Below are 10,822 nucleotides of genomic sequence, written 5' to 3'. Positions count from 1 at the left end.
TTGCTGAATTTTGCCGTTTGTTACTTGCTATATAATATACTATTATGTAGAAAATACTAGAGAGAGTGTCAAATACATATCGTAATACTAAACAATATGACAACATCTTAAAATTAAAATACCTAAATTTAATGGTTGTGACAATTCTATGTCATTTTCCAATTGAACTTGTCAATTTGATTCTTCAATTAGGGTTGAGTACAACACTAAAATTGCCATGTAAAATTTGTATAACAAAATTCTATGTCAATCTCATTAATAAGGTGGGCAGAATTAGCACATCTAAACAAAATAAAAAAGATTTGTTAGCTTAACCTTTTACAAAAAAAAAAAAATCACTAGTTCATAATGCTAATCACATTAAAAAGGGTAAAAACGGTATTCTAAAAATCTCTTCTTTAACAATGTTTCATGTTTTTGCTCATTTCCCCATAAACCCTTATCCAATTTACTGATTTACCCTTCTCTGTCTTCTATATTCTGTCCCAATGTTGTCTAACGTGCAAAAAGCGAAGAAGAAAGAGTAGCAGAGAGTTTTAGAGAGAGAAAGAAAGAGAGGGTTTTAGAGAGAGAGAGAGAGAGAGAGATGGTCGTATGGATGATGATGGTAAAAGGAGTAGGAGGGGGGATTTGGAGTGATCGACTTTCCTTGTATCGAAAGCTATGGTGTTTTGTGATATGGTGGGGACGGAGTTTCCCCTTTCCTTCTTAGTAGTAGTTGATTCTTTCCCATTTTCCACTATTAACTTTCTCTTCTTCTTCTTCTTCTTTTACTTTTTCTCCCCTTTTTTCTCTCTCTTCTTTTTTTCTTCTCCTCCTTCTTCATCTTCTTCTTCTTCATCCAGTTTAGTCAGTCTAAATTTTTTTTTAATTAGTTTTTCATCTTCATTTGTTTGAAAGGTCTTAAAAACCTATTATCTTAAACATTCTAGGTTTTTAGATTCCTGGGTAGGTAATTTTATTCAAAAAAAAGCAAAAAAGATTAAAAGGAGGGAACTTTTTGGGTGGTGAATCCATTTTTTGTTTGGGTTTTAATGGGTGGAGCTCAACATTGAAGAAAAGCTAGAAATCCATCTTCAGGTATAACAACTTTCTTACCCTTATGTTGTTCATTGAGAGAGAGAAAGAGAGGGTTGTTTTGTTTATGGACTTATTCTTTCTTCACCCAACTGATTATTCATGAACTTGTTTAATTTAAGACTGGGTTTTGGTATTATATTGTTGAAACTCAAAAGGATTATCAACTGATCAGTTGAATATTGAGATCATGCCTTCAACCCCATCTTGTCCTATGGAAGATAATAAATTCTAAGAACTTGGGTTATTACAGTGTTTTAATCAGAGTTTAGGTTGGGGGGTTATCTTGGGTGTTTGTTTACAGGGAAGTTCAATTCATCCTTTTGGACTCAGTGAGTCAGAACTCAATCTGTAGATTATGATCTTCTTTGGTGTCTTTTCTGTTTTTCAAAAGTCAATTGAAAAAGTAAAATAGTATGAGTTTATTAGTTGCAACATTGAATTTCTCCAATGAAGGTGGATTTTGATTTTTCTGCTTCATGGGGTCTGGGGAGATCTTCAGACTTTAAGGCGAAGCGAAAGAGAAGTTACTTATTTCAATTTCCATGTACAAAGAATTGTGCGTGTTCGTGTTTATAACTTCTAATCTTGTTTATTACGATTCCCTTTTATATGGTTATTTAGTTTATGGTGAAATATCAAACTAGGTGAAAGTTCTGTGGGTTATAATATTGTGTTACATTTAAATGCCCTGACGGTTTCTGGAAGAATTGTTGATCGAGTTCTTCATACATCTCTTTAAGGATAATCCTAGTAGTATATTCTGATTTATAATGTCGAAGAATCACTTTCTTCACTTTATGATGTTATTACGTCCAAAGTTATTTCTTTTACTTGCATATAAATTGTTTGGCAGCTCATTCTTATTGTGTAGGTCCAATATCATCATATTAATAACGTGGATTGAGAAAGCAAGTTCCATCGAAGGTGAATAATCACTAGTTACCATGGGAAAACGATTGCCAAGAAGTCCTACTTATCGTAGAAAGAACCATGCAGGCTGCATGTCAGTTTTCATGAGTCTCTTTGACTTCCGCAGTGGTCGCTCAACCCCAAAGTTGATCTCAGATAGATGGCATGGGAGTGGCAGACACACTTTTGGTAAGCAAATTAGCAATCCATTTGTACGAATCTTTCACAAGTTCCTTTTCAAAACTTTGTAATTTTTACCCGAAGAACACAATTGCCTATTAGGTATTATATCCTTTCAGCAAATTTTGTAAAGCATGATAGTTTTGGAAAGACCTTGTTGTTAATTTTTGCGCATGTTGAGCTTCTTGGGTTTCCTTTTGCAGGTTCTGGGTACTCAAGGAATAGACTAAAGCTGTTGAATGATGTCGACAGGAAGAGTGAAGGCAAGAATGTGAGTTTTGGATTGACCTTGAATCATATGTTTGTTTTTCGTACTATGTGTAACTATCATTTTTCCTGTTTATTGAATATTTTTATGATGACGAATTAGGTTTAATGACATAAGGGGTTCATCTGTTATAATGTCGCCTTTCTAATCTATTGGTTGGTGTATTAGGTGCTAAGTGACCAAAATAGCCAAGCTGTATCTAAACGTCAGTAACGATTTTTTTTTAGTTGAGTTAACATGTTAAAGTCTAAAAATGTTTCAGGACGGTGATGAAAACAGAACATCAAAGATTGACATTGGTAGAAGAAGTGTAAAGAAACTCATGGAAGAAGAGATGTTTAGTGAACAACAACCGAAGAAGAAAATCCGCACTGCTTCTTTAGACTCTCAAGATCCACAATACTCGAACCACGACTTGGTTGCTCTGATGGAAGAGTTTTGCACCCACGTGCAGCAACGTCTCCACCATGAGTCTAAGGGAGATTCCTCGAACGGACAGGAAAGTATTACTTCTATTAGTCATAACCAGCTCGATGAGCTTGATTTGCAGTTAGTTCAAAAGCATACCATTCTTGAAGAGAAATTGAGTGAAGCAGCCGAGGCTTTTCTAAATCAGAAATTTGTAGATTCAAAAGATGGGACTGATGGAGTAACTAACCAGTCCAAACAGTTCATGGATGCTTTAGATATATTGAATTCAAATAAGGAGTTGCTTCTGAAACTTCTAGAGGATTCTAATTCATTGCTAGTCAAACATATTCAAGATCTACGGGATTCTCAATCAGAAGAAGTCGACCCAACGAAGTCATCCGCAATATCCAAATTGTCAGAAGCGGATATCGTTCATTCAGCTCAAGAGCCGCAGGACCTTGTGTTTCCTAAACAGGTGCAAAAACAAAACATGTATAAACTTTTCTGGAGAAAGATGAAGTCTCAAAGTAAAAACCCGTCAAAAGTTAGTGATGGTCCTCTTGCGTCAAACAGAATAGTTGTTCTAAAGCCTAACCCAGTAGGAATACCGAAGTCTTCAGCTGCAACTAGTCCTCGCTCTCCGACTAGATTCCATAAGAGTCTAAGACATCAAGGAGAGGTTGAAAAATTGAACTCCAAGTTTTCTCTGAAAGAAATTAAGGAGAAGTTGATGCGTGTCATTGGCGAAAGCAGAAAAGAGCAGGATAGGATTGAAATGGGTGCTCTTCTTCATAAAGTTCCTTCTGAATGCAAAGATGACAAGAAAGGAATCACACTAGAGATTACTGGTGAAGAACTTATAAGGAATCTCCGTGCCCGTAGACAAAAAGCAGCTAAATCAGCACACAGGCCTCCTGAAAATGGCCATGAAGGTACTTCAGTAAGGGGTGATGAGTTTAAAAATGTAACTCCAGAAGTTGGTGATTATCCAAAGGAGAGAGAATCTAACATTTATATTGAGGCCAAAAAACATCTTTCTGACATGTTGACTATCAAGCTTGAAGATCTGCAACCTTCAACTAGTAAAGTTCCGAAAACCTTGGGGAAGACACTTTCCCTGGCCGAATACAATTCTTCACCTATACTCGGTCCACAAGATACAGAACATCAGTTCGTAACAACACAGACTAGATTTTCATTTTCTGACAATGGTGTTATCAGTGAGAACATATGGAAGATTGATCAAGAAAACGACAGGAACCTTATAAGTTCACCCACACAGAATTTAGAGACTGAAATGAACACGGATGAGGATATCAAGCTTCAAGTCCTTGACTTGAATCCAGAAGATACCTCTGGAGAGCTTCTTAATGAGACCATCAATGAAACTACCTCTGTTTGTAAGGAAGACGTGATAAGAAGAGGTAAGATTTTCTTTGCTAGTGTACGAAATGTAGCTATTTCCTGTATTTTTGTCGATATATTGAAGCACTTGGTTCATAAAATTTTTGTAGATGGAGAAGAGAGAGTAGAAACAATTGAGTCTATGTGCATCAAAGATAGTTACTTATGTGAGGGACCACCGGAATCGAATTGCAGCTCACCTACCTCCAGAAGCAACCCTGACACTGACACGCTAAAAGATGCGAATGCAGGAGCATCCAAACTTTTTATGGTAAATAATTGTCCCATTTTTGTCAATCAACGGAAAGTATTACGTCCTTTTAAAATGATATAAAGCTGGTCTCAGCTTGTATTGTGGAATCACTTTCTTTTGTTGTCAAAGCTCGAGTCTATCTATAACTGATGAATTGTTTTGTTTATGTTCTTTTAAGCACTGTCGAACAAATTCTTTCTCACAACATTGTTATTTGTTCGTTTCTAGGACTCGGATCAAAACGGACAACCATCCTTATCTTCACCAGAATCATTCTCTTCTAATGCTTTCCTTGTCAAGAAGGTTGAAGATAGAGAGAGCATCAGCAACGGGCCAGAATGGCAAAGTCCAATATCTGTCCTCGAACCAATGTCCTTAGAGGAAGATACTAGCCCTCCAACTGCCGTTGCCCTTCTTGGTATGCTCTCAGCATCCTCTTTGCTTCCTGCACAGAGAATATTTTTTACTTCATTATGTGTAATATGTAAAATGTAGTAGTTTTAAACTTTTAATCTCATCAAGCTTCTGCAGGTGAGCGACAGATAAAACCAGTACGGATTTGCTTCGAAGAACATGATTCCTCGGTAATGGTGGCAACTCCTAAAGACCAAGAAATACTTTTGTCTACATGTACGGAGGATAAGATACCCACTTTTGAGTATGTAAAAGCAGTGTTGCAAGCATCGGGCTTGAGCTGGGACGAGTTCATGACAAACTACCAATCTTCAGAGGAAATCCTTGACCCATCCTTATTTGAGGAAGTAGAGATTTCACCAAGTCGACTTTGTGGTGAGCCAGAGTTAATCTTCGACTGTATCAACGAAGTTCTCGTTGAGGTATATGAGCGTTACTTTGGTTGCCCTGCTTGGTTATCATTTGTCAAATCGAATATTCGACCAGTTCCAATTGGAAATAGCATCATCAAAGAAGTATGGGAAGGCATCAACTGGCATCTCATTCCACAACCTGAACCTTGTACACTGGATCATATCATTGGAAGGGACATGGCTAAAGAAGGTACTTGGTTGAACCTCCAATATGACATGGAAGAAATTGGCATTGAGATCAGTGAAGCCATTCTAATAGACTTAATGCAAGAGACTATCTTGAACTTGTGTTCCTGAACCAGTGGACCTTCCCCTTGGTTGGAAAAACATCATCCGAATTTTGGGTTGCCTTGATAACCGAATCTTGAGAATGAGGTATGCAGTTTCAAAGACAAGGCTTGACAAGGCAAAGCTTCCTTCGGTTTTTGTCAGATGCTTGAGTTTGTTTTCACCACTATTGGTGTAGTAGTTCTTACCAAGGTAAAGCGGACATCATCAAGGCGAAGATGGAATTCAGACACTTACAAGTATAGAATTGCAGGTGTATGAGAGGTATCAAACTGATTGGATGAAAATTGGAGAAACGAGTCTGCGGAACATTCTGGACTCCGGAGGGTTATCCTATGCCTACCCAGGTGCCTTTTTTGTTCTCTCTGTACAGTGTTCGAGCACGAAAAATGTTTGTCGAACTTGGTAGTTGGTAGATTATGAAATCATGGTTCTCTATTATGTAAAATTGACAGGAAAAGGGAGAAAAATAACAAGAACAGAAAGGATTTCATTTTGGGGTGGTATAATACATTCATATATGAGAAGCTTTCTTTGATTAGATTATCTTGTCTATATTATATGTATTTTTACCTCTCTAATGACTTACAAGCCATGATTTAATGAGCTCGATATTGGACATGGTAATCTGAGCCCGAGCTAATGTGTCGTCGATTAATACTGACTGCAATAATATTCTCTGAAAACAAAGACATTTTTCCTTTATGTTCTTTAAATTCAAAGTTTCTAACCTTCTAAAGAACATAAATGCTTATCTTTTTATTGTCGTCGATTAATACTGACTGCAATAATATTCTCTGAACATAAATGCTTATCTTTTTATTGTTTCAATTGGAAGAAGGATAGTTGGATGGAATTTGAAGTCCATGAGGTTTAATTTATGTTCTTTAAATTCAAAGTTTCTAACCTTCTAAAGAACTTTTCTCCTTACAAGAACTTTAAGTGTCTCTGTCTCAAAGGTGTATATATATATGGAAAACTAAAAAGAACCTGACTTACTTTTCAGACGATAGAGCGGCCTAATTGTTGACAAGCAAAAGGCTTGGGAAGAAAGTAGTAAAAGAGCTATCGTAGCAGATGTGTGGAACGGAGGAGGGAATTCCACTAACTTCAAACTCTGTCCAACTATCCTTTTTCCAATTGAAACAATAAAAAGATAAACATTTATTCTTCCCAATTTTTTTGCCACAACCCCGTCTATCATAAAATGTTGCGATTATCTTGTCATCTGATCCTACAAAAGTATGAAACGTGACACGATTTTCTACCAAATCCAACGGCGATGAGATACTCCTAACTTCAATCCATCTTTCTTTGTTATTACTTGGAAAACTAGTACTTGTAGATGCTCTATTAATGCCCTCCTCCTCTTCTTTCTTGTAATCAACGTATTCGTATATATACATCTTGAACACATTGCGGTTCCCTCCAATTAGCATAGCTAAACTCCCATTAACTTCTAATAAACTAACATGTCTATCATAACATGAATCGTCGCGGAAGTAGTAAGCTGCTTCACCAAGGATCAAATCAGGGACTATGATTGTTCTGAACTTCTCCCTTCCTACATCAAATGCAACTATGGATATAGGACCAAATATACTATTCAAAAAGCTATTACGATGATAAGTGCTCCAATAAATAAAACCATCCACATAAACAGAGTCATTCGAGTCATCCGTTAGAGTATATGGTGGTGGGACGTCATTGATCCTTCTCCAGCCATTAATACCACCTTGTATCCCTAATGTTAATACCTCACAAATAAAACAATGGGGGCCGTCGCCGCCATCATCATCATCATGTGGTTGTACGCGCCACACGCAAACCAATTTGTGCTCATTGGTGTCATGATCAAAACCAAATCCGTAATGGAACGATTCACAACTGTACTTCAAAGCATAGCAACAATTGCCATATTTATCATATTTTGGTTCTTCTAACAAGGTTGTTCGAAACGATTTTGATACTTGTTGTGTACTGATATTGCATATACGAACAGCGTGCTTTAATTGTGTCTCAATGGAACAGAATAAACCATTTACGGGGGGTTTCGTAATCATATAGTAATAGGTTGAGTCAACCTCCCTAACTGTATCAACAACTGCTTTCATAGGAGTAGTACCATTGTTGTCTTCAAAAACCAAGTCAGCTGTAATATTGAATTCCTTGTAAGGCCAATGGTCTATTTCAACCTCAGAATCCCTAATCTTTTTTCTCTCCTTGTTTGTCAATGGTACAGGGACGACGATAAATATACGACAAGGATGGTGTGTTTTGGAATGGGTAAGAAGGTGTGAACGAATGAAGTTTTGATCTTTTTCGATTAAAGAGCACCATTCTTTAGAAACAGTTTTGAAGCGGAAAAGGGTTTTCACAGGGAGTCTGGTTAGTATCACAGATATCAACCAATCACCATTACTAAGACAACTAGTAGCAGTAGTAGGAGGAGGAGGAGAAGGAGAGAGACAATCATCTGAAGTAGTAGTAGTAGTAGTAATAGATGATGATCTAACCATCATGAGAAGAGCAGCAGGAGGCCTGACTTCTAGAGAGAGGGGCAGGAGAAGACCAATTGATTGCATTAAAAAAAGACTATTAGATTCCTTTTCTTTATTAAAGTTTCTCAAACTCGATTAACAATTTCTAAACTAAAATTTAGAAAGCTTCTTAAGATTTAAAACTACTCAATGCAATTATTCACTACAATTAGGTCATTCAATTTGGGATGGGGTGAGTATTTGTTTCAATTTAATTTCCACATTACTTGCCAACTTTCTTTTTTAGGGCTAATTTTACTTTGATCCTTCTAATTGTCTAGCATTCTAATTCGATCTCTAGGCCCATATTTTATTAGACAATCTTAACTGTCAATTTTTTTTTCTCCTTTAACCCCTATTTCAAAAGTCTCTTCATCTTTATCCTCTCTCTTTCTTACTTGTCGGTACCAGTCATCGGTGGAGTTCAATGTTTTTTTGCCATCTTCTTTTTATCGAACATCACAACTCCCATTACCACCACCACTGAATCCTCTCTATTTCTCTCTCAGCCCCTTTTCCTCTCTTCCCATCTATCTCTCTATCAAACCCCAGCGGTTTCATGGATAATCAGTCCAGGGAAGTGCTTTAAAAACGTCCAGAGCCTGAGAATTTTCCAATCCTCGGTTATTGGTTCGAGCCTAAGCGAAGTAAGCGCCGAGGTCTTTTCGGTGGGTCGGTGGACCCTTCATTAGGAACAAAATCTTCTAATCAGCAGGCTTGGTACGAACCCAATCTTAGTAAGCTCCGAGGCCTTTTGGGTGCACTCGCAACCTTGTACACAATGGGCTTGATACAAGCTCAACCTTTACTAGTGATGAGGTCTTCCTGGTGGACTAGCAAGCAATGCGTTCACCAAGAACAAAACCCTCTACTCATCAAGCTAAGGTCCGGTTCTTGAAAGTGGGGAAAATATTGGCGACTAGTGGAGCTTGGCTCGCCACAACAGTTTTGATTAGTAATGGCGGGTTCGGACTTCTAAAGAATCTAACTTATGGAATATTGGTGATATTTCAACTGCAGGCTGAAGAGCTGCTCAGTGAATTGCAGCAGACATTTGGAGGAAAGCAGCAAAAATAGAACCCTACCAAGTGATACAAATTCGAAATTCGATGTCTTCCAAAAGACGTTGTTTTTAATATGCTTGGTAGTTCTTTAAAATATGCAGCCTTTCATCAACAAGATCAAGGGTGAAGGCGAATACTGAGAGCTAAAGCCTCCCATGGAGAGAATCACAAAACTATCATGTTATTTGCAAGTGAACCGCAATTGCAGTTACTTCATGGTCACATATCTGATTAGGAGCTCAAAATTGACAGAGTTACTTTAGAAGAGTCAATCAAATTGATTTGTTTATCAATTGGCATGAAGAAAGTGTTTAGTTTCTAAAATGTTATATAATACTACCCTAAACAAAAGTAATGTGTCCCTCAAATCTAGTATGCATTCTTGTTCGACAAGCATGAAGAAAGAGAAAAGTAACCAAATCACATTACCTAGCAAGATTCATTTAGACTAAAGCATTCCTCATTCGGATCAAGTGAGAGCTCCACACTAGAATGAGGAAATCGATAACACACAAGCAAGAGGAAACACAAACTGAATTGACAAAAAAAGGTCATTTCTTGCATTTCAATGGTGTTCTAATTTACATGCCCAACCAACTAAAAATCTCTATCAAAACACAGAAACACAAAAGAGTGGAAATCTAAAGCAACATGAACTTACAATCATCTGAAGTAGTAGTAAGAGATGACCTAACCTTCAACTTGTTGTTGTTGAGATTAAATTCCATGGTGATTGAGTAGGAGAGGAACAGCAAGAGGACTTACCCTATTATATATATATACTACCAAAGGCTGAGATTGTATTATTATTAGGCTAAAACACATCCGACCCATGGGTTTGTAGGCTCACCATTGAAGCTTGTTTGATTGTTAAAATTGGTTTGTTATTATCTCTTACTTTTGGTTACTTCGTCATGCTAGGATTTATTGTCAGCCTACCTGATCGACTTCACGAATTGCTGACTGTCTGATGTAGAGGAATTGATCGATGCAGTTAAAAATAAAGTCAAGCGATTAGATGCATCTTTTAAAAATTTGCATTTGTAAGTAAATTTTATTTTTTTGGTAGTTTCTATTTTTTTCGTTTAGAAAACTTTTATCGTTTACAAGTTGTTTAAATTTGATTTTTTTGGTAGTTTCTATTTTTTCGTTTAGAAAACTTTTATCGTTTACAAGTTGTTAATTCTAGTTTGATTAGGTTTTGGAAACTCTATTATTTCCTCTGGAATTTTTCAGAGGAAAGGGGAGCCAAATCTAGGGTAGATCTAGACGGTATTCGCTTAACACATTGAAGTTTTTGAATAGGAAGATCGACTCTGTCCATTGGACAACAATTCCTGTGCTCAAGGAAATTAAAAGTCAGGCGGGATCTTTTGATAATCTAATCTTTTTGTTTGTAAATAGAGAGTTAATAGCAAAGCTCATAATTTTGTTATCAACACTAAGAGTATCTCCAATGAGACACTCTAACAAACACTTTAAAAGTCCTGGTGTCAATGAAGATTTTGTTTTTAAATTGTTAATATAGAGACGCTCTAGACTTTTTAGTCTCAAATGGAGATCTCTAAAATACCTCTATTTAATACACATGCTACTCT

The 10,822-nt window shown here is 36.8% G+C and overlaps 2 protein-coding genes across 5 annotated transcripts; one reads left to right on the top strand and one right to left on the bottom strand.

The window, feature by feature from the left end:
• Positions 1 to 265: 265 nt before the first annotated feature.
• On the top strand, positions 266 to 6,161 carry LOC147535366 (uncharacterized). Of its 4 annotated transcripts, none has more exons than XM_086651001.1 (7): positions 266 to 1,080; positions 1,952 to 2,178; positions 2,373 to 2,440; positions 2,700 to 4,272; positions 4,363 to 4,523; positions 4,734 to 4,923; positions 5,037 to 6,161. In XM_086651001.1, the coding sequence occupies exons 2-7, from the start codon at positions 2,025 to 2,027 to the stop codon at positions 5,627 to 5,629; spliced, it is 2,739 nt and encodes a 912-aa protein (XP_086507127.1). In that variant the 5' UTR covers positions 266 to 1,080; positions 1,952 to 2,024; the 3' UTR covers positions 5,630 to 6,161. The 4 variants fall into 4 exon arrangements, with proteins under 4 accessions (XP_086507127.1, XP_086507125.1, XP_086507128.1 ...); XM_086650999.1 differs by having other exon boundaries at positions 427 to 1,080; positions 5,028 to 6,161; XM_086651002.1 differs by having other exon boundaries at positions 503 to 1,080; positions 1,934 to 2,178.
• Positions 4,733 to 8,241, bottom strand: LOC147535365 (F-box protein At1g52495-like). The gene is made up of 2 exons (XM_086651003.1): positions 6,528 to 8,241; positions 4,733 to 6,351 (listed from the first exon to the last, which is right to left on the bottom strand). Exon 1 carries the CDS (start codon positions 8,203 to 8,205, stop codon positions 6,640 to 6,642), a length of 1,566 nt encoding a protein of 521 aa, XP_086507129.1. The 5' UTR covers positions 8,206 to 8,241; the 3' UTR covers positions 4,733 to 6,351; positions 6,528 to 6,639.
• Positions 8,242 to 10,822: the final 2,581 nt, after the last annotated feature.

The sequence above is a fragment of the Eschscholzia californica genome, unplaced genomic scaffold, assembly GCF_041429995.1.
Source record: "Eschscholzia californica isolate CP2 unplaced genomic scaffold, dmEscCali1.0.p SCAF_6, whole genome shotgun sequence".
Classification (NCBI taxonomy): Eukaryota; Viridiplantae; Streptophyta; class Magnoliopsida; order Ranunculales; family Papaveraceae; genus Eschscholzia; species Eschscholzia californica.
Note: the sequence above shows the minus strand (reverse complement) of the source record. Positions and strands in the feature narration are given on the sequence as shown.